Source organism: Ranitomeya imitator, chromosome 1 (assembly GCF_032444005.1).
Source record: "Ranitomeya imitator isolate aRanImi1 chromosome 1, aRanImi1.pri, whole genome shotgun sequence".
NCBI classification, from domain to species: Eukaryota; Metazoa; Chordata; class Amphibia; order Anura; family Dendrobatidae; genus Ranitomeya; species Ranitomeya imitator.
In genome coordinates, this window is record NC_091282.1 from 705,688,593 (window position 1) to 705,707,296 (window position 18,704).

General features: G+C 41.4%; 1 protein-coding gene across 1 annotated transcript in view; it reads right to left on the reverse strand.

Annotated features, from left to right (window-relative positions):
* Positions 1–2,639: 2,639 nt before the first annotated feature.
* Positions 2,640–18,704, reverse strand: part of LOC138643121 (uncharacterized) — a 127,483-nt gene continuing 111,418 nt past the window's right edge. Inside the window, exons 23-24 of the mRNA XM_069731884.1 lie at positions 4,259–4,484; positions 2,640–2,895 (exon numbers count right to left, since the gene is read on the reverse strand). Of these exons, the coding sequence (XP_069587985.1) occupies positions 2,756–2,895; positions 4,259–4,484 (366 nt within the window). The 3' untranslated portion in view covers positions 2,640–2,755. The remainder of the gene's footprint in view (positions 2,896–4,258; positions 4,485–18,704) is intronic.

Below are 18,704 nucleotides of genomic sequence, written 5' to 3' on the forward strand. Positions count from 1 at the left end.
TCCCACCACATGTGACAGACCCCCATCTCGCAACCCGCCTGACTTCACTATTATGTCAGATGGATCATGTAATGCGATCGCCCCACTATCACCAACATGACTTTCTGCACCCCCTGGGGACATGTAAGGTCAGCTTGGTACAGTTTTACACAGACATCCCCAGTCTACACGGATCAGGAAGGCACAGGAAATGAAACAATGTGGCCCATACAATAACTGACATGGCACCAAACTCACAACCATGACAGGTTGGGAGGCCCCCAGCACCAGTGAAACAAAGCCCTGCCACCCTGGTAGGACTGTCACCAGTTCCTCGCTAGATACAAGACCGGTCCATTAACAGGATTTTATCAGGCCAGAAGCCAGTTCTGGTAACATGAAAAATTAAGCCACAAAATGGATTTGTGGATTCGGGGATCGAGATAAAAGCGCAGCCCAAGGTTAAATTATTAATTTAATCGCCTTAAGGGCACACTAGACAATATACTATATACACAATGGTTAAATATATACAATGATCAGATATACAAATACATATAATGGTATGACAAAATAAAAGCAGACTATATTGGTCAGTTACCAGTAGATGAAAGGCCTGGATTTTGAGGGAGGGGCTGACATATGGGAGGCTTGTGGTCCTCTCTGTTACTTGACTTCTCCCCACACGATATGTTGTCGCGACATCCCCAGAGAAAAAGCAATAGGTCATGCTGTACACAAGCATTTAAGTTCTCTTGGTCACGCTCATCCTGTCATTTGGGCTGAACCTAAATCCCCTCCACTTGCCTAGGGTAGCTAAAATTTCCAAACTCTAAGTTGTCATAACTCTTTAATGGTCGGTCCTAGGGAGGCGGTTTTGGCGCAACCACAGAATTGCTATCTGGTTTCTACTGGCTGTTCTATATATCTCCATAATATCCCTGGGTCCTAGATCCAGGGGGGCATTCACTATGTTCTGGGGATCTCGGAAATATACACAATGTACGGCTAGAGCGTATAGTATCTCCAGAACTCCTTATGGAATCATAGCTGACTCAACAAAGCGGTTTAGACAGCATAGTATCCACAAGGCAAGCAAGCCTTTTGTTCTGAGCTGACTCATAGCCTTTTAACTCTTGACCACCATCCCTGCTGCTAGCTGCACACTGAAGGGAGTCTAGGTGTTCTGTTACAGCTGCACATTTTCAGGTTTGTAAGCTGTCAATAAATCACCCCCATCCTTCAAAAAAAAGTAATCAAATTATAAGGTGTTGTGTGATATTCAGCAATCAGCTGCAATCTGACAGCAAGCATTCACTTCCCCTACGGTGACATCTGTAGTGCAGCGGGATTGGTTCAGTGTGACAGACAGTGACCACAGGGAAAGTTTACAGCAAACATGTTTTAATGTCTGCACTCACACAGTGAACCGCACACGGTATCCTCCGGATCGCAGCCAGGTAACAAAATATTCTGTGGGAGTTCGGTTGCTGAGGGTGACGGCACCACCGTATCACGCTGCGGGGTGCCAGGAGTTCGCTCTGTTGGCTCTGTGTTAACTCACACAGGCTGAGCTTCTGCTGCAAGGGTTTCAACAATCAACCTGTGGCCATAGGCCACATGGAAAACCCGGCCGGAGGAAACGGACCGCCCCGCTACCTTTCTGTAGTCTCTTTCAAAAATAAAAGCCCATAACAGGTTTTCCTGAAAAATGCCTTGGCCAAATAGCTTGACCAGGTCCACGCTTACTTTTATTTTTCTTTGTGAGTCACAGGCGTCCTGCTGTGACCAGTAGGCACTCCAGCAGGTCTAACAGGGCTTCGGCCGCATCCTGAGAGATACATATCGACCCTCGCATATGATCCCCCTCCCTGCCTCACACATCACAATGGAAATAAAAGAGAATAGGCTAACAGTTTTGTCTTCTACCGGGGCAGAAATGCCACACTAGATCAACAGTGTTATACTGTATCTGCAATAACATCAAGACAACATAATGCCGGTTTTATAAAACACGGAGGATTTGCGCACCCTAATTGTGACTTCTCAAATTACATATAAAAAAGACTAAAAAGCAATACTTAGTGTATTTTAGATATGGTAAACTTTAAATTTATCAAAAATAATCAAGTAAATTACATTTATTTTTCAGTAAGATTCAGTAAGTTTGAATAAAAGTCTGTACTTTGCCATGCTGTATGTCTACAATATTCTAAAAAAAACAACAAAAAGGATATTATAGGCAAATTCTGTAAATTCAGCGGACAGGGGGTAACTAAAAGATTAAGGAATATTGGCATATAAATGGGAATAAATACATTTTATCAGCTTCTGATAAAAAGTCTTTAAATACAGTTTTAGTGACAGACGACAGTATTTTTTTTAAAAAAAAGACCAGGAATAAAGATAAGAAAAAACACAAAAATCTTCTTCAGCCTCCCATACCAGTGCATTGGCCGTCTGTGTCCATACTGATGCCATGAGGTATGACTGCTGGGGCCAATGGTTCAAGGCTGTCATAATGTTTTGAACACTGTATCATTATGACCTGCCACAGCCGATAGACACATCATTCATGGTGTGCTGTCCCTGTGGATGCAATGTCACTGCTGGCTTTCAAATCTAGGGGACCACCTGAATAATAAGAGTCACGTGTTGTTGAAAAACGTCTTTAATATTAATCTGTAACGAAACCTATTGCCAAAGTATGAACTGACATAATGCCCCCAATACCAGTAAGTTAATCATGTTACTATTGCCTTCCCACTTTGATGAATCACTGACTCTGGGAAGACTCTTGCAGAATTGTGATAGCTTGCTCATAATCCTCAATGGCTTCCTTAGCCAATCCCATTTTTCCTCTTATGTCCGCTCTTAACTTGTACATCAAGGGATCTCCAGGTTGAAGAATCAAAGCTGAAAAAAAACATGGTCTCTGGTGAGATCCTTCGGATTACATTGCTGAAGAGTCAATTTAAAAAATCAGAAGCAATTATAAAGAATACTGATACTCCCTTTCCAGAGGCACGTACGAATAAATGTAGAAATGTTTGACACAAGTACATACCATGAAGAGATACTATACATACATAGGTTGAAGCCCTATCTGTGCAGACCGCTTGTATAAACAGAACTGCAGCCACAATAGGGCCAATTATGCGTAAAAACTAGCAACACATTTATATATCACTTTTATAATACACTCTTCAACCAAAAAAATTGCAACACCAAGAAAATGTCATTGGAATCACAGGATGGATAGACATATGTTAATGATATGCAGATGATGAACAAATGAAAGCAAAATTTTCAAAACCTCTTGATTTATTTAATATCCAGTACGTGCGCCATGTGCAGAAATTTCCGCTCTTACACCAACCTTGGCTGCTATCAATTACATTATTAATGGTTTTCTGAGGAATGTTCTACCGTGCTGAATGCACTTGGACAAATCATCAAGATCTGCTGTTGGCAGCTCCCTTTGTTATTGTCGACCAATGACATCCCAGATGTGCGGCCATTTATCCAGTGTCCCAGGAGACCTTTTTCAACATGACAATTCTAAGCCTTACGCTGCTTGTGCTACTGTAAATGGCCTATGTGGCCTAAATGTGCTATTATTGCCAGCATGACAAAGTGTGTAAGTGTGGATATTTCTATACACAGCACTCATACTCAATACTGAATGTTTTGAAAATATAATTTCTATTTTTTAATAATTTGTGTGGAATTATCATGTCTATAAATCCGGGGATTTTCAGAATTCCATGATTTCTCCTTCTAGGTGTTGCAGTTTCAATGGTGGAGGAGTTTAGCTTTGGTGTCTTAGAGTGAAGCAAGTCCACAAAATACTATCCTACCTATCTGGTTACCTTGAGCAGCATGTATTATTTGTATGGAGTAAAAAATAGTAAGATTTAGAAAATGTCATATGTCGGTTGACAGTGAGGATATGGGGAATTGTAATTCCAAACTGCTTTTTTTTTCTAATCTCCCAGTCCATAAAGGGAATAATTCCCACCATAGAGGAGATAAAGATGGTGGGATCGTTCTTTCTTTGTTATATAAGTCCATGTAAAGTAAATCTCTATTTTAGTTTAAACCAGAAGCATAAGAGTCAATACCATTGTCAACGTAGGACTATCAGACCAATATCACAAAATGTATGGTCTCAAAATATGCTCTTTAACTCATGATGACCTTCTGAAGAAATCAAGCCACTATCCGAAACCTTGTAAAATGTGCTTTGTTAATAAGGGAGACGTGATGAGCGTTGTACCTTGAGTTATGTCACGTTCAGCTTGCTGGTATTCATGCAAAGTGTTATGTAGAGTAGCACGATTGAAGTATGCCGCCGAAAATACAGGACACAGGTCTATGACCGTACAGAAATCCTCCAGTGCTTCTCGTACATCATGTAAGAGCATATTTGTGATCCCACGGTTCAGAACAGCAGATTCATTGTCAGGATCCAATTCAATAGCTTGGGAGTAGTATTCTTTAGCCTGTGTAATATACAAAGAAATGTACTATTAACAATGAACAACTTCAAGTGAAACAACTAAATTATTCAAATGACTCAATGAAGTTGAAAAAAACAGATGTGTGTGGGCAAAGTCACAATTGCATCCGAAATGCATGATAAAATCTGAAAATGGTTTTTGTCGTCGTGCCTGCTAAGGTAATGCAACAGCAAAGGTGTATTGTAATGATGGTGGGTCTGGCCACAGCAGATGGAAACCAAGAGCAATGACTTTATGCAGAAAGTAATGTCTTTTCTAAATCACGGTGTAGTATGACCTTTACATCTTTTTTTTTTTTTATAGAAGTACATACAAATGGTCAAAAAGCTACAGAGCAAATTGTCATAAAAATCAGACTAAAAAGATAAAACCAGTACATGTGCAGGCACACTTGGGGAGAACGTGGACAAAAGACGACGGCCGTTTTGCGCTGCCGCGCTTCTACGGGTCTCTTTGATTGAAACCCGTAGAAGCGCGGCAGCGTGAAACGGCCGTCGTCTTTTGTCCACGTTCTCCCCAAGTGTGCCTGCACATGTTCTGAATAAAGAACTATCGTACAAGAGACCGGTGAGTGCATTTCTCTTTTTTCTTTTTCTTGGATTTGCATACTCGTCTTTTTAAATGCACCCAGCGTCTATAAATGGCAAATATGGCACAGCAGCGGCATTCAGCAGCACTTTGTATCTTAGGAAGTGGTGATACATAGGTACAACAGTACTGTGGACTTTTTCTATTTTTCTACAGTAAAACCAGTACAGATAGTTCTTTCTTTTTAGGGTAAAAGGTATAAAAGCCTGTGAAATATATTGACACATCTTATACTGTACTAGGACTCACTCTGCAAATCAGCAGTCTTTGTTTGCTGCCGGTATCTGAAAATGTGTAAAACCAAAACCACGTCCAGCCCAATGGCCCACACTAGTGCACATTAATATCTTCCGAAACTATGCAGCTATGTCACTGGTTTGGTATATTTCTTATTCCCCTATATTTCTATGGTACAGTGCTAGAATTGATCCAAGCAGGGAAAATGAAGATCGCTCTCAGGAGCGCAGAAAGAAGACTCGAACACCAGGTTGTATTTGAACCACAATGCGTTTCAACGGATAACACCGTCTTCATCTGGTGGGCAGAATTGATCCAAGGCTCCCATGCTGCATAATACCTGTCTGAAATTCCTCTGTGTAAATATAGTAAAGGAGTTGTTCACTACTCAGACATCCCATTCTGAATTACTATATTCTCCCATGTAAAAAAAAATCAGCCTGTATTCACCTCCAATGCCAGGTCTCCTTGGCTTAAGTGATGTTATGCCATGTGAGCAAGACAGCGGCCGATTCCCTCTCATTTCTTTTGCATGTAATTGACATTCGGAGAAAGTCAGAGAACATCAGCAGTTCTTCTTTCAGATATCAGTTTCTTCTGAAGGAAGTGAGAGTGAAACAACAAATTGATTGGCTGCAGGGCTCACGTGGCATAATAACGTCATGCAAGCCCTGGGAGACCCAGCGCTGGCAGAGAATAGAAGCTGTTTTCTATTTTACATGGGGAATATAGTAATAGAAAAGGGGTTGTCCGAGCAGTGAAAAACCCTTTAATTTCTTGTATGGTAAACATGTATTTATGTAGGATATCCACTGAGCAAGAGATGATACATTTTCACTGATCCATAATCAAGCAATTATTTTTTTAGCCTGAAACATGACCTCATGTAAGAAGGTGGAATTAGTTACTGAAAAAGGAGGTAGATAAAAAAAAGTAGCATCTAGGGTCCAGTGGAAACTGAAACTGAATAACTTAATCCCAGAGGTCCTGTATTTGAGGGCAGTTCCACAGCAAGTGAAAAAGGTATCCAATTTTTGGCCACATTTCGAACAGAAGTCTGTATACAGGTCCTTCTCAAAAAATTAGCATATAGTGTTAAATTTCATTATTTACCATAATGTAATGATTACAATTAAACTTTCATATATTATAGATTCATTATCCACCAACTGAAATTTGTCAGGTCTTTTATTGTTTTAATACTGATGATTTTGGCATACAACTCCTGATAACCCAAAAAACCTGTCTCAATAAATTAGCATATTTCACCCATCCAATCAAATAAAAGTGTTTTTTAATAACAAACAAAAAAACCATCAAATAATAATGTTCAGTTATGCACTCAATACTTGGTCGGGAATCCTTTGGCAGAAATGACTGCTTCAATGCGGCGTGGCATGGAGGCAATCAGCCTGTGACACTGCTGAGATGTTATGGAGGCCCAGGATGCTTCAATAGCGGCCTTAAGCTCATCCAGAGTGTTGGGTCTTGCGTCTCAACTTTCTCTTCACAATATCCCACAGATTCTCTATGGGGTTCAGGTCAGGAGAGTTGGCAGGCCAATTGAGCACAGTAATACCATGGTCAGTAAACCATTTACCAGTGGTTTTGGCACTGTGAGCAGGTGCCAGGTCGTGCTGAAAAATGAAATCTTCATCTCCATAAAGCATTTCAGCCGATGGAAGCATGAAGTGCTCCAAAATCTCCTGATGGCTAGCTGCATTGACCCTGCCCTTGATGAAACACAGTGGACCAACACCAGCAGCTGACATAGCACCCCACACCATCACTGACTGTGGGTACTTGACACTGGACTTCAGGCATTTTGGCATTTCCTTCTCCCCAGTCTTCCTCCAGACTCTGGCACCTTGATTTCCGAATGACATGCAAAATTTGCTTTCATCAGAAAAAAGTACTTGGGACCACTTAGCAACAGTCCAGTGCTGCTTCTCTGTAGCCCATTTCGGCACCTGTAGCCCATTTCCTGCACACGCCTGTGCACGGTGGCTCTGGATGCTTCCACACCAGACTCAGTCCACTGCTTCCTCAGGTTCCCCAAGGTCTGGAATCGGTCCTTCTCCACAATCTTCCTCAGGGTCCGGTCTCCTCTTCTCGTTGTACAGCGTTTTCTGCCACATTGTTTCCTTCCAACAGACTTACCATTGAGGTGCCTTGATACAGCACTCTGGGAACAGCCTATTTGTTGAGAAATTTCTTTCTGGGTCTTACCCTCTTGCTTGAGGGTGTCAATGATGGCCTTCTTGACATCTGTCAGGTCGCTAGTCTTACCCATGATGGGGGTTTTGAGTAATGAACCAGGCAGGGAGTTTATAAAAGCCTCAGGTATCTCTTGCATGTGTTTAGAGTTAATTAGTTGATTCAGAAGATTAGGGTAATAGGTCGTTTAGAGAACCTTTTCTTGATATGCTAATTTATTGAGACAGGTTTTTTGGGTTATCAGGAGTTGTATGCCAAAATCATCAGTATTAAAACAATAAAAGACGTGACAAATTTCAGTTGGTGGATAATGAATCTATAATATATGAAAGTTTAATTGTAATCATTACATTATGGTAAATAATGAAATTTAACACTATATGCTAATTTTTTGAGAAGGACCTGTATCTAGTAGAAATACAGACTAGTGTCCTTGTTGTGAAGCAAGCTCTATGTATAATATGCAGGTCATACTCTCTGGGTATCTACCGTAGATGTTTTTCCGGGGTACATTCAGAATGTCTTCCAAGTCTTCTTGATCTATATTTCCCAGTTCCTGCTCCCAGTTGGACTTACTATGGGCTACTACATAAAATTGACTTTTGGCAATTAAACAGCTCTAATTAATATAATTAATTTGGAGCTACCCTTCATCAGTACAGAAGAAACTGAGAAGTCAGCAACTTACAGATAGTCCTGACCGAATTGAGTGTTGGAGGCAGGTAAATATCGAAATAGCATTGAGTTAGGAAAATCAAGCTTCTTCTTTAGTGTCAGGAATGTTTTTTTCCCAGACTGTGAATAGATATTTTCTAGGAAGATTATCCTTTTACTTATCCAAAATTACTGATCTGGAAGATTGAGAAATTCAGGGAAGCTAGTATGAAACCATAGAGGTGTGAATTTGTGAACATTGGATGGTATCATAGAGACGCATTGTAGTGCACCATAATTGTCTAGCTTGGTGTAGAATATAATTTGGCTGAGGTGGGGACACATGACATATAGTTTTGAGAAATACCATATACCTTGGATCTAGGTTATCACTTCCTGTAACCAAGCCAAGCTTACGTTCACATTCCAATCCATCTCAATGATGTAGGTGATAGAGTTGGGCTTCTACGTAAAAAAATGAGTGGTTTGGGAATTACTACTCCTTCATAGTCTCATGAATTCTGCAGCATCTTCCATGCTAACTTGGCTCTACCCATATGCCATATGATGGCAAAATCTAATTTAATTTTTTCGAATATGTGTATAGCTAAGTATATAGGTGATTGTTGGATAACATAATAATTTAGGTACCAATATCATCTTAAAAAGACCTACTCTGCCCACTAGATCGTGGCGCCAAGCCCAAGTTGTGCACTTTCCACAACTATAGGCAATGAGGGGTATCAAGCTAAGGGTGTATGCCTACTTACTTCTATGCCCAAGTATTTTATTTTGCCACACCACTGTAAGGAGTTATCTAATTGTTTTTGGGCCAGAGGGAAAATATCCAAGGGCAAAATATGAACAATCGAGGGATTTATTTTAAGGCCTTAATAAGTACCAAATTCATCAATGAGTGCATATAGACCTATATATTCCTCTGGGGACCTCTTCAAAAGCTAATAAAAAGATCTGTGCGCATACGTTGAGCCAGAGACTGCACAAACAGAGAATACAAAAGGGATGAGGGGAGCAGCCCTGCCTTGTACTTCTATATTACAGAAAAGGGTCAGACTGCTATCCGTCTATGCTTTCTTGTGGGACATGGTATAGAAGTTATATCCAAGATATAAAGGTAGGGCCAAACCCAAAAGCTTCTAGAATAGCCCACAAATAGGGCCAGTCTACCGAATCAAACAAGAGACACTTACAGACACCTGAGTGCTTACATCTTTTTGTACTGCATGGATACTAGCATGAAGCCTCCTAACACTAAAAATGTGTCTTTGTATGGCATAAATCCTATTTGTTCTTGGCTGATTAAAGATTAACTAACTGTATCATATCCATTTGTGAATATTTTTGCCGAGATTTTATTGTTGTCTGAAGAATCAAAATTACACGATAAGAATAACATAATGTGGGGTCTTTCCCTGGCTTGGGGAGTACTATTATTATTACCACACATCCGGCGCCCTAACTGTAGTGAAAACTTCCTTTAAATGAGGGGTAAGGATGTCGGCAAACTTTTTATAAAGTTTGCAAGGTGGCCCAACTTCTTTCCATTTTAAAAGGATGAGATGGCTTATGCGATCTTGTAGTCTCCTAATGGCTTGTCTAAGAATGTCTGCTGTTAGAGATGGTAGCGTAATAAAAGCGAGATAGTGATGTGTCTCCTGATGTGTCATACGTGTATGCGAGCTGTACAGGTCCTCATAGTAAGGGGCAAGTTGTATAGAGATATACCTATACCAGCATGTGTCCTATATATCTTACGTCAGTAACTGGCACTATATCAGATCAGGGCACGGCATTAAAGATTGTGCTCCTGGGTTTTCAACATACATTTCTCATAACTCATGGGACATAAAATACAATAATGTGATGAGCTGGGAAGTGTCCTTAGGATCATGGGTTCATGTAATTGGGATGGATCTAGTAGCTTATATGTACTACAAATATACATGCACAGGAGATCTCTTTGTAGATTATTAACATACTGTCATGATCCATTTTTGGATTCATGACAGCTCTGGCTCTGCTTTAGTTAAACGTTGTTTTTTTGCTTTCATGCCTGCAATGGTTAATGTGAGTTTTCCTTGCGGCGAGCTGCTGAGTTGCTAGGTCAGCTGATGTGGGTGGTGACCATTCCCACCATCCTTCAAATAGTCACATGATGCCTCAGCTGACTGTTGGTGATAGAGTTTTCTATGGAGACCAGCCGTGGAGTTGCCGCTCTCTGGTGTCAGCGCTGAATCAGCTACTTCTGTGGAGTTCAGGGTCCTGTTTCCATACCCTCTTTGGTGTAGAGCTTGGCAGTAAAGTCTGGAGCTACATTTTGTTTATTTACCTTGTTTGTCTCGTGTTGTCACTATCCCCTGTGTTTGTATAATCTGCAGTGGTGAGTCTAGTGTCTTTGCTGGCCAGTGCACTAGCCAGGGTTAAGTGAGGTGACAGCGGGGGAAGGACCCACATAGGGCGTTAGGGGAGATTAGGGATAGGCTCAGGCTGAGTTTGGTGGTGCCCCATCATTCATTCCCTACTGTTAGGGCCTTCCCTCCCCTTTTCCCATCCCGCTGTTGGTGTTTGTTGTGCCATCCTCTGGACTGACCCTTGTGGTCGTGACACCTACAGGTTGAACACCAATAATACAAGTTTTAGTTTTGGTTAACTTTACAAATTATTTTCAATAAGTTTAGTTTCGGTCCAGTGATGGTCTTAAAACACACTGCATTTTGTGCCTGCAATGAGGAGAGATCCATCAGCACGGACATAAAAATCTTCTTGAGTGGTACCTCTTAAATTCAAAATAACATCCATATTGGCTTAGAGCAAAAAAAAACACTGACGCATTTCTTGTGCATCAAGCACCTTTAGTCATGGACCATTTTACCATGCCTAAAGGTGCTTGAGGCATCATAAGTGCACTGTTATTTTTTATTGCTCTAAACCAATTTGGATGTTATTTGGAATTTTAACATATACCAATCAAGAAGATTTTTATTGTGGTGGAGCTGGAATGCTCTTCTTCGCTTCCAGTTTTGAGTGTTTTGGCAATAACACTATCCGTGCTCTGAACAGAACTGGATTCAGGCATTACTATAGCATTTGTTACCATCCACCTCTCGTGTCTCCCCTTTTCCTCATAGTTTGTAAGCTTGCGAGCAGGGCCCTCATTCCTCCTGGTATCTGTTTTGAACTGTATTCCTGTTATGCTGTAATGTCTATTGTCTGTACAAGTCCCCTCTATAATTTGTAAAGCGCTGCGGAATATGTTGGCGCTATATAAATAAAAATTATTATTATTATTATTACTGGGGAGCTGGACTTTGTTTCTTCACATTTTGTGCCTACACAATTCTGAAGATGAACAGCTGTCAGTAGAATGATCTTTTTGGCCTAGCATGTATGTGTTTTTAACCCCTTAATGACCACCAATACATCTTTTTACTGACCTGAGAGAAAAGAGAATAACATCCCCGTACAGGTGACAATTTAGCAGCTGTCGGCTGTACACTATAGCTGACAACTTTCTGCATCAGCCACGATCAGTGTCGGCACCATCCATATCTGTTTAACCCCTTAGATGCTGCTGTCAATAGTGACTACATCATATAAATGGTTAACAGAGTGTGGGGGCTTCTTCTTTATCCCCATCAGCGCCCTGAGATCATGATTGTGTGGCCCTGATGTTTGCTATGGCAATTCACAGCCAAATCTGCCGGCTATAGTGACCTGTTCAGAAGTTAGCGACACTTAGGTGGTAAGAATACACTTTTTCATTCCTGTCATGTCACTTTGTATTAATTCCTGAAAATCACCTGAATGGTTAATAAACCACTTGAGAGCAGTTTTCAATATGTCAGGGGGTGCTGTTTTTAAAATGTTATCACTTTTGGGGGTTTTGCAATATATAAGACCCCAAAGTCACTTCAAACCGGGATAGCTCCCAAGAAAATAAATGTTGTAAATTTCCTTGAAAAATTGCTGCTACATTTTTAAATACGGTATCTTAAAATGCTGACAAAATAACATTACATTTGACAAATTGTGCTGATTAAAAGCAGAAAGGAGGGAAATGTTATTTATTAATGGTTTTCTATGGTATGACCATCTGTATTGAAGGGATAATCATTCAAAGTTTGAAAATTGCAATTTTTTTTTACATTTTTGTCAAATTTCTGATATTTTTTTATAAATAAACACCAAACATATCGACCTAAATTTACCATTATCATAAAGTATAATGTACCAAGAAAAAAACAATCTCAGAATCAATGGGATCCGTTGAAGTGTTCCAGAGTTATTACCACATAAAATGACCCTGGTCAGATATTAAAAATGTGGCCAGGTCACTAAGGGGTTAATAGGGAGCAGAAAGTACTCTTTAGCGCGACATGTTTATTAGGCTGGGATCACACATACGCGCGAGATACGGTCGAGACTCGCAGGTGAAAAAGCTTGGCACCGGCACTCCGGAGCGGAGAGCGCAGCTCCAGGTATTGCTGTGCGGCTGCACGCTCCGCGTATGTGTGATCCCGGCCTTAAAAACAAAATGATAGAGTTAAAATTGAACATGCCCCATGCTAATCTCACAGATTATGTCAGTGGAGAGTTGGGAGGCTCCCAGACACAACTTTCGCCGCCATTAGTTCTATGCCGAACAGTACTAACTTTTATTTGAAAATTTTTAAACTTCTTGAACAATAGAACAAATTCCAAAGTTTTGAATTTACATTACAAAAGGATCATAATAGCGACAACAATTCCAAACATGATCCTTTCTTTCAACCACTTTAATTATTCTTCTCTTTGAGAATTGTATTTATGCCTATTCATGTGCAAACCTTCTAATTTAGTAGAAACATATAATCTACTATATAAAGCTGAATGTGTGTGTGTGTGTATGTGTGTGTGTGTATGTATGTCCGGGATTGGCATCTGCACCGTCGCAGCTACAGCCACAAAATTTTGCACAGTCACACGTCTGGACCCCGAGAGCGTCATAGGCTATATTGTGAGGCGAAATTTTAACCCCGCGCGTTCCAATTCACCAAACAATTTTGCCCCTATCTACATAATGGGGAAAAAAGTGAAAGGAAAAGTGTTGGAGGCGTCGCAGCTACAGAAACAAAATTTTGCAGTCACACGTCTGGACCCTGAGAGCGTCATAGGCTACGTTGTGAGGTGAAATTTTAACCCCGCGCTTTCCAATTCACCAAACAATTTTGCCCCTATCTACATAATGGGGGAAAAGTGAAATGAAAAGTGTTGGAGGCGTCGCAGCTACAGCCACAAAATTTTGCACAGTCACACGTCTGGACCCTGAGAGCGTCATAGGCTATGTTGTGAGGTGAAATTTTAACTCCGCGCTTTCCAATTCACCAAACTATTTTTTCTCTATCTACATAATGGGGAAAAGTGAAAGGAAAAGTGTTGGAGGCAAATTGACAGCTGCCAGATGTGAACAAGGGGGACTTAAAGAATGAGAGCGATGGCGCCAAAGAGTATATACCAATCAGTTGCTAAGGTGGGGCCCCGACATGAGATACCACACATGGGGATATGAACACACACACAAAATGCGCCACACACTACCACGTGCTTGAACACATATACCACCCTCAGCACACATTTCACCACACATACACCAACCTCGCCACATAAAAGTCGAAACACAAAAGTCGCCGCTCAAAACTCACCACGCGCAAAACTCGCCACATGCAAAAACTAGGCTCACGCAAAACTCGCCACAAGTGCAAAACTCACCTCATGGAAAACTCGCCACACGCAAAACTTGCACACGCGGAAAAATTGCCACATGCACAAAATTTGCAACACATGCAAAAGTTGCCTCACACAAAACTTGCACATACTCAAAAGGCACCAGACATAAAACTCACCACGCGCAAAACTCGCCATGCGCAAAACTTGCTGCACACAACTTGCTACACTAACCTGTCACATGCAACTCGACACACAAAAAGTTGCTACACGCATGTTGCCACACAAAACTCATCTCACAAAAGTCGCTACATGCATGTCGCCACACACAACTCAACACACACAACTTGACAAACGAAACTCGCCCTAAAACACACACAAGTCTGGTATTAGCCTTCAAAAATAAAAATCTGATTAATAAGCAGACAAACTACAAGAGCAACAAATGTACCATATAGGAAATACGGCAGCTGTCAGTCACATGACCTGTCTATTATGTGTATGTGTGAGCTAATATATACTGCCAGGGGGAGGGCTTCCTGTTGGCTGGGGATTTATCAGGCTGCCAATTTATCTTACAAATACTGAGGTAAAAATACTGAGCAAATAACGTGTTAACGAGGTCTAATACAGGAGATCACACAGGTATATACTATATACAGGGGAGATGACACACAGATATATACTATATACAGGAGAGATGACACACAGGTATATACTATATAGAGGAGGAGATGACATACAGGTACATACTATATACAGGAGGAGATGACATACAGGTATATACTATATACAGGAGGAGATGACACACAGGTATATACTATATACAGGAGCAGATTACCTACAGGTATATACTATATACAGGAGGAGATGACATACGGGTATATGCTATATATAGAAGATGACATACAGGTATATACTATATACAGGAGGAGATGACACACAGATATATACTATATACAGGGGAGATGACACACAGGTATATACTATATACAGGAGGAGATGACATACAGGTATATACTATATATAGAAGGAGATGACATACAGGTATATACTATATATAGGAGGAGATGACATACAGGTATATACTACATATAGGAGGAGATGACATACAGGTATATACTATATATAGGAGGAGATGACATACAGGTATATACTATATACAGGGGAGATGACACACAGCAGGTATATACTATATACAGGGGAGATGACATACAGGTATATACTATATACAGGAGATGACATACAGGTGTATACTATATATAAGGGAGATGACAAACATGTATATACTGAGGTGAAAATGAGAGGTGTGAGGTGAAAATGAAAAGGTGTGAGTGCAAAATGAGAGGAGTGAGGGAAAATAGTGTAGTGATCGGAAAATGACAGATGTGAGGTCGAAATGACAAGTGTTAGGCGGGAATGAGAGGAGTGAGGGAGAAAATGAGAGGTGTGAGGGGAAAATGAGAGATGTGAGGGGGAAAATTAAAGATGTGATTGGGAAAATGAGAGGCGTGATGGGAAAATAAGAGAAGTGACGTGCTATAACTAACCACAGATATTTACTATGCCCAGGCAACTCCGGGCTCTTCAGCTAGTCTAATGTATAAAGCTGAATGTGTGTGTGTGGGTATGTGTGTGTGTGTGTGTGTGTGTATGTCCGGGATTGGTATCTGCACCGTCGCAGCTACAGCCACAAAATATTGCACAGTCACACATCTGGACCCCGAAAGTGTTATAGGCTATGTTGTGAGGTGAAATTTTAACCCCGCGCGTTCCAATTCACCAAACAATTTTGCCCCTATCTACATAATGGGGAAAACGTGAAAGGAAAAGTGTTGGAGGCAAATTGACAGCTGCCAGATGTAAACAAGGGGGACTTAAAGAATGAGAGCGATGGCACCAAAGAGTATATACCGTACAGTTGCTAAGGTGGGGGCCCGACATGGGATACTCACCACACAAGGGGATATGAACACACACACAAAATGTGCCACACACTACCACGTGCTTGAACACATATACCACCCTCAGCACACATTTCACTACACATACACCAACCTCGCCACATAAAAGTCGAAACACAAAAGTCACTGCTCAAAACTCGGCACGCACAAAATTCGCCACATGCAAAACTAGGCTCACGCAAAACTCGCCACAAGTGCAAAACTCACCTCATGGAAAACTCACCACACACAAAACTTGCACACGCGAAAAAATGGCAACATGCACAAAAGTTGCAACACATGCAAAAGTTGCCTCACACAAAACTTGCACATACTCAAAACGCACCACACATAAAACTCGCCACGCGCAAAACTCGCCATGCGCAAAACTTGCTGCACTGTTATGATCTGGTGGCCTAGGAGCAGCATGAGACGGACTCTGGAGAAGGTGGTCCCTGTACTGACCGCAAACCCTGAACCTAGCAGCGCAACTAGAAGTAGCCGGGGGGGGGTACCTAACACTCCCTAGACCCCTCGACACAGCCTAAGATCTAACTTCCCCTAAAGACAGAAACAGGAAACCTATCTTGCCTCAGAGAAAATCCCCAAAGAATAGATAGCCCCCCACAAATATTGACTGTGAGAGGAGAGGGAAATAACATACGCAGATATGAAATCAGATTTTAGCATAGGAGGCCATACTAGCTAAAAAGAAAGAATAGAACAGAGTACTATGCGGTCAGTATTAAAACACTAGAAAATATCCACCACAGAAAATACAAATCACTACATCTGACTAAAGACATGGAGGGTATATCTGCATCTCCAGAGACACAGCTTGGCTACAAAAAATCCTTCACAGACAAAGCTGGACAAGACAAAAACATAAATATGCACAGAACTATAAGGTCCACAGCAGGTGGACCGCAAAAACAAAGCCAGGACTTATCTTTGTAGAAAAGCACAGCAAACTGGAGAGACCAGCAGGGAAGTGAATCCTCCAAAAACAATGGACAACTGGCAGGGACTAAAGAGTCCTGCAAAGCTATATACCCCAGTCAGTTTTGCAATTAGTAGATACACCTGTCCAATCCTGCAGTCCAGACACAACTGCATTACCCTCTACAACCACTGGAGGGAGCCCAAAAGCTTAATTCACAACAGTACCCCCCCCCCATTGAGGAGGGGTCACCGAACCCTCACCAGAACCCCCAGGCCGATCAGAATGAGCCCGATGAAAGGTAGGAACCAAATCAGCGGCATGGACATCAGAGGCAGAAACCCAAGAATTATCCTCCTGGCCATAACCCTTCCATTTGACAAGGTACTGAAGCTTCCGCCTCGAAAAACGAGAATCCAAAATCTTCTCAACAACATATTCCAACTCCCCATCGACCAACACAGGGGCCGGAGGATCAACAGAGGGAACAACGGGCTCCACATATTTCCGCAACAAAGATCTATGGAAGACATTATGAATAGCAAAAGAGGCCGGAAGCGCCAAGCGAAAGGACACCGGACTAATAATCTCAGAAATCCTATAAGGACCAATAAATCGAGGCTTAAACTTAGGGGAAGAAACCTTCATAGGAACATGACGGGAAGATAACCAAACCAGATCCCCAACCCGAAGCCGGGAACCAACACACCGACGACGGTTAGCAAAACGTTGAGCCTCCTCCTGAGACAGCACTATTTTTGCACTTTTGTCTGTGCCTTGTGGGCTCACCTGCCTTGGAGAGGAAAAAATTTTTTTCATTATGGACTAATTTTTGGTCTGCCCTCTTTTTTCTATTTTTTTCTATTTTTTCTATTTTTCCTATTTTTTCTATTTTAGGGTTTAATAGGGATAGTCGACGGGAGCGGGGGCACCACATGCGCAGGATATTAGGGTGCCAACCCCCGCTGGCAGGTAGGGCGTATTTATAGGTACAGTTAAGTTTTTTCTGTGTAAGGCGTTATATGTGCAATATAATAAATGAGTGTTTAATTATACACTGGTTGCAAAGCCTTTGAATTGCACAATAGATGTATCTAATATATGTGCAATATTATCTTCTCTTAGTGGTACCCTATTTTCCACACGATAGGGCTTTTTAGGGTCAGATTGGGCTAGTCTACGTTGAGCGGGGGCGCCAATGCGCAGGTTTTATAGGGTGCCAACCTCCGCTACAAGGTAGGGTACAGATAGTTGGCCCTATAGGGATTTTGTGCACTCTGTATCTTTATTAGCAGCCATATGTTTTTACAGGTCGTGTATGGTGTATTGTTTTAATATTTGAATTAGTAAATGTTAAGTTTTATTGGTGTCATTTACTGTACCTTTATGGTGTCATATGTCGGTGAATTGTTTAAAAAAAAGGGACACTTTATTTGATTCTCTGTGAGATATAGCCTCCTCCTGAGACAGCACCAAATTGTCCACCACATGAGCCCAAATCTGCTGCAACCTGTCGACCACAGAATCCACACCAGGAAGGTCAGAAGGCTCAACCTGCCCAGAAGAAAAATGAGGATGAAAACCAAAATTACAAAAAAAAGGCGAAACCAAAGTAGCCGAACTAGCCCGATTATTAAGGGCAAACTCGGCCAATGGCAAAAAAGCCACCCAATCAACCTGATCAGCAGACACAAAGCATCTCAAATAGGTCTCCAAGGTCTGATTAGTTCGCTCAGTCTGGCCATTTGTCTGAGGATGAAATGCAGAAGAAAAAGACAAATCAATGCCCAGCTTGGCACAAAAGGCCCGCCAAAACCTAGAAACAAACTGGGAACCTCTGTCGGACACAATATTCTCCAGAATACCATGCAAACGTACCACATGCTGAAAAAACAACGG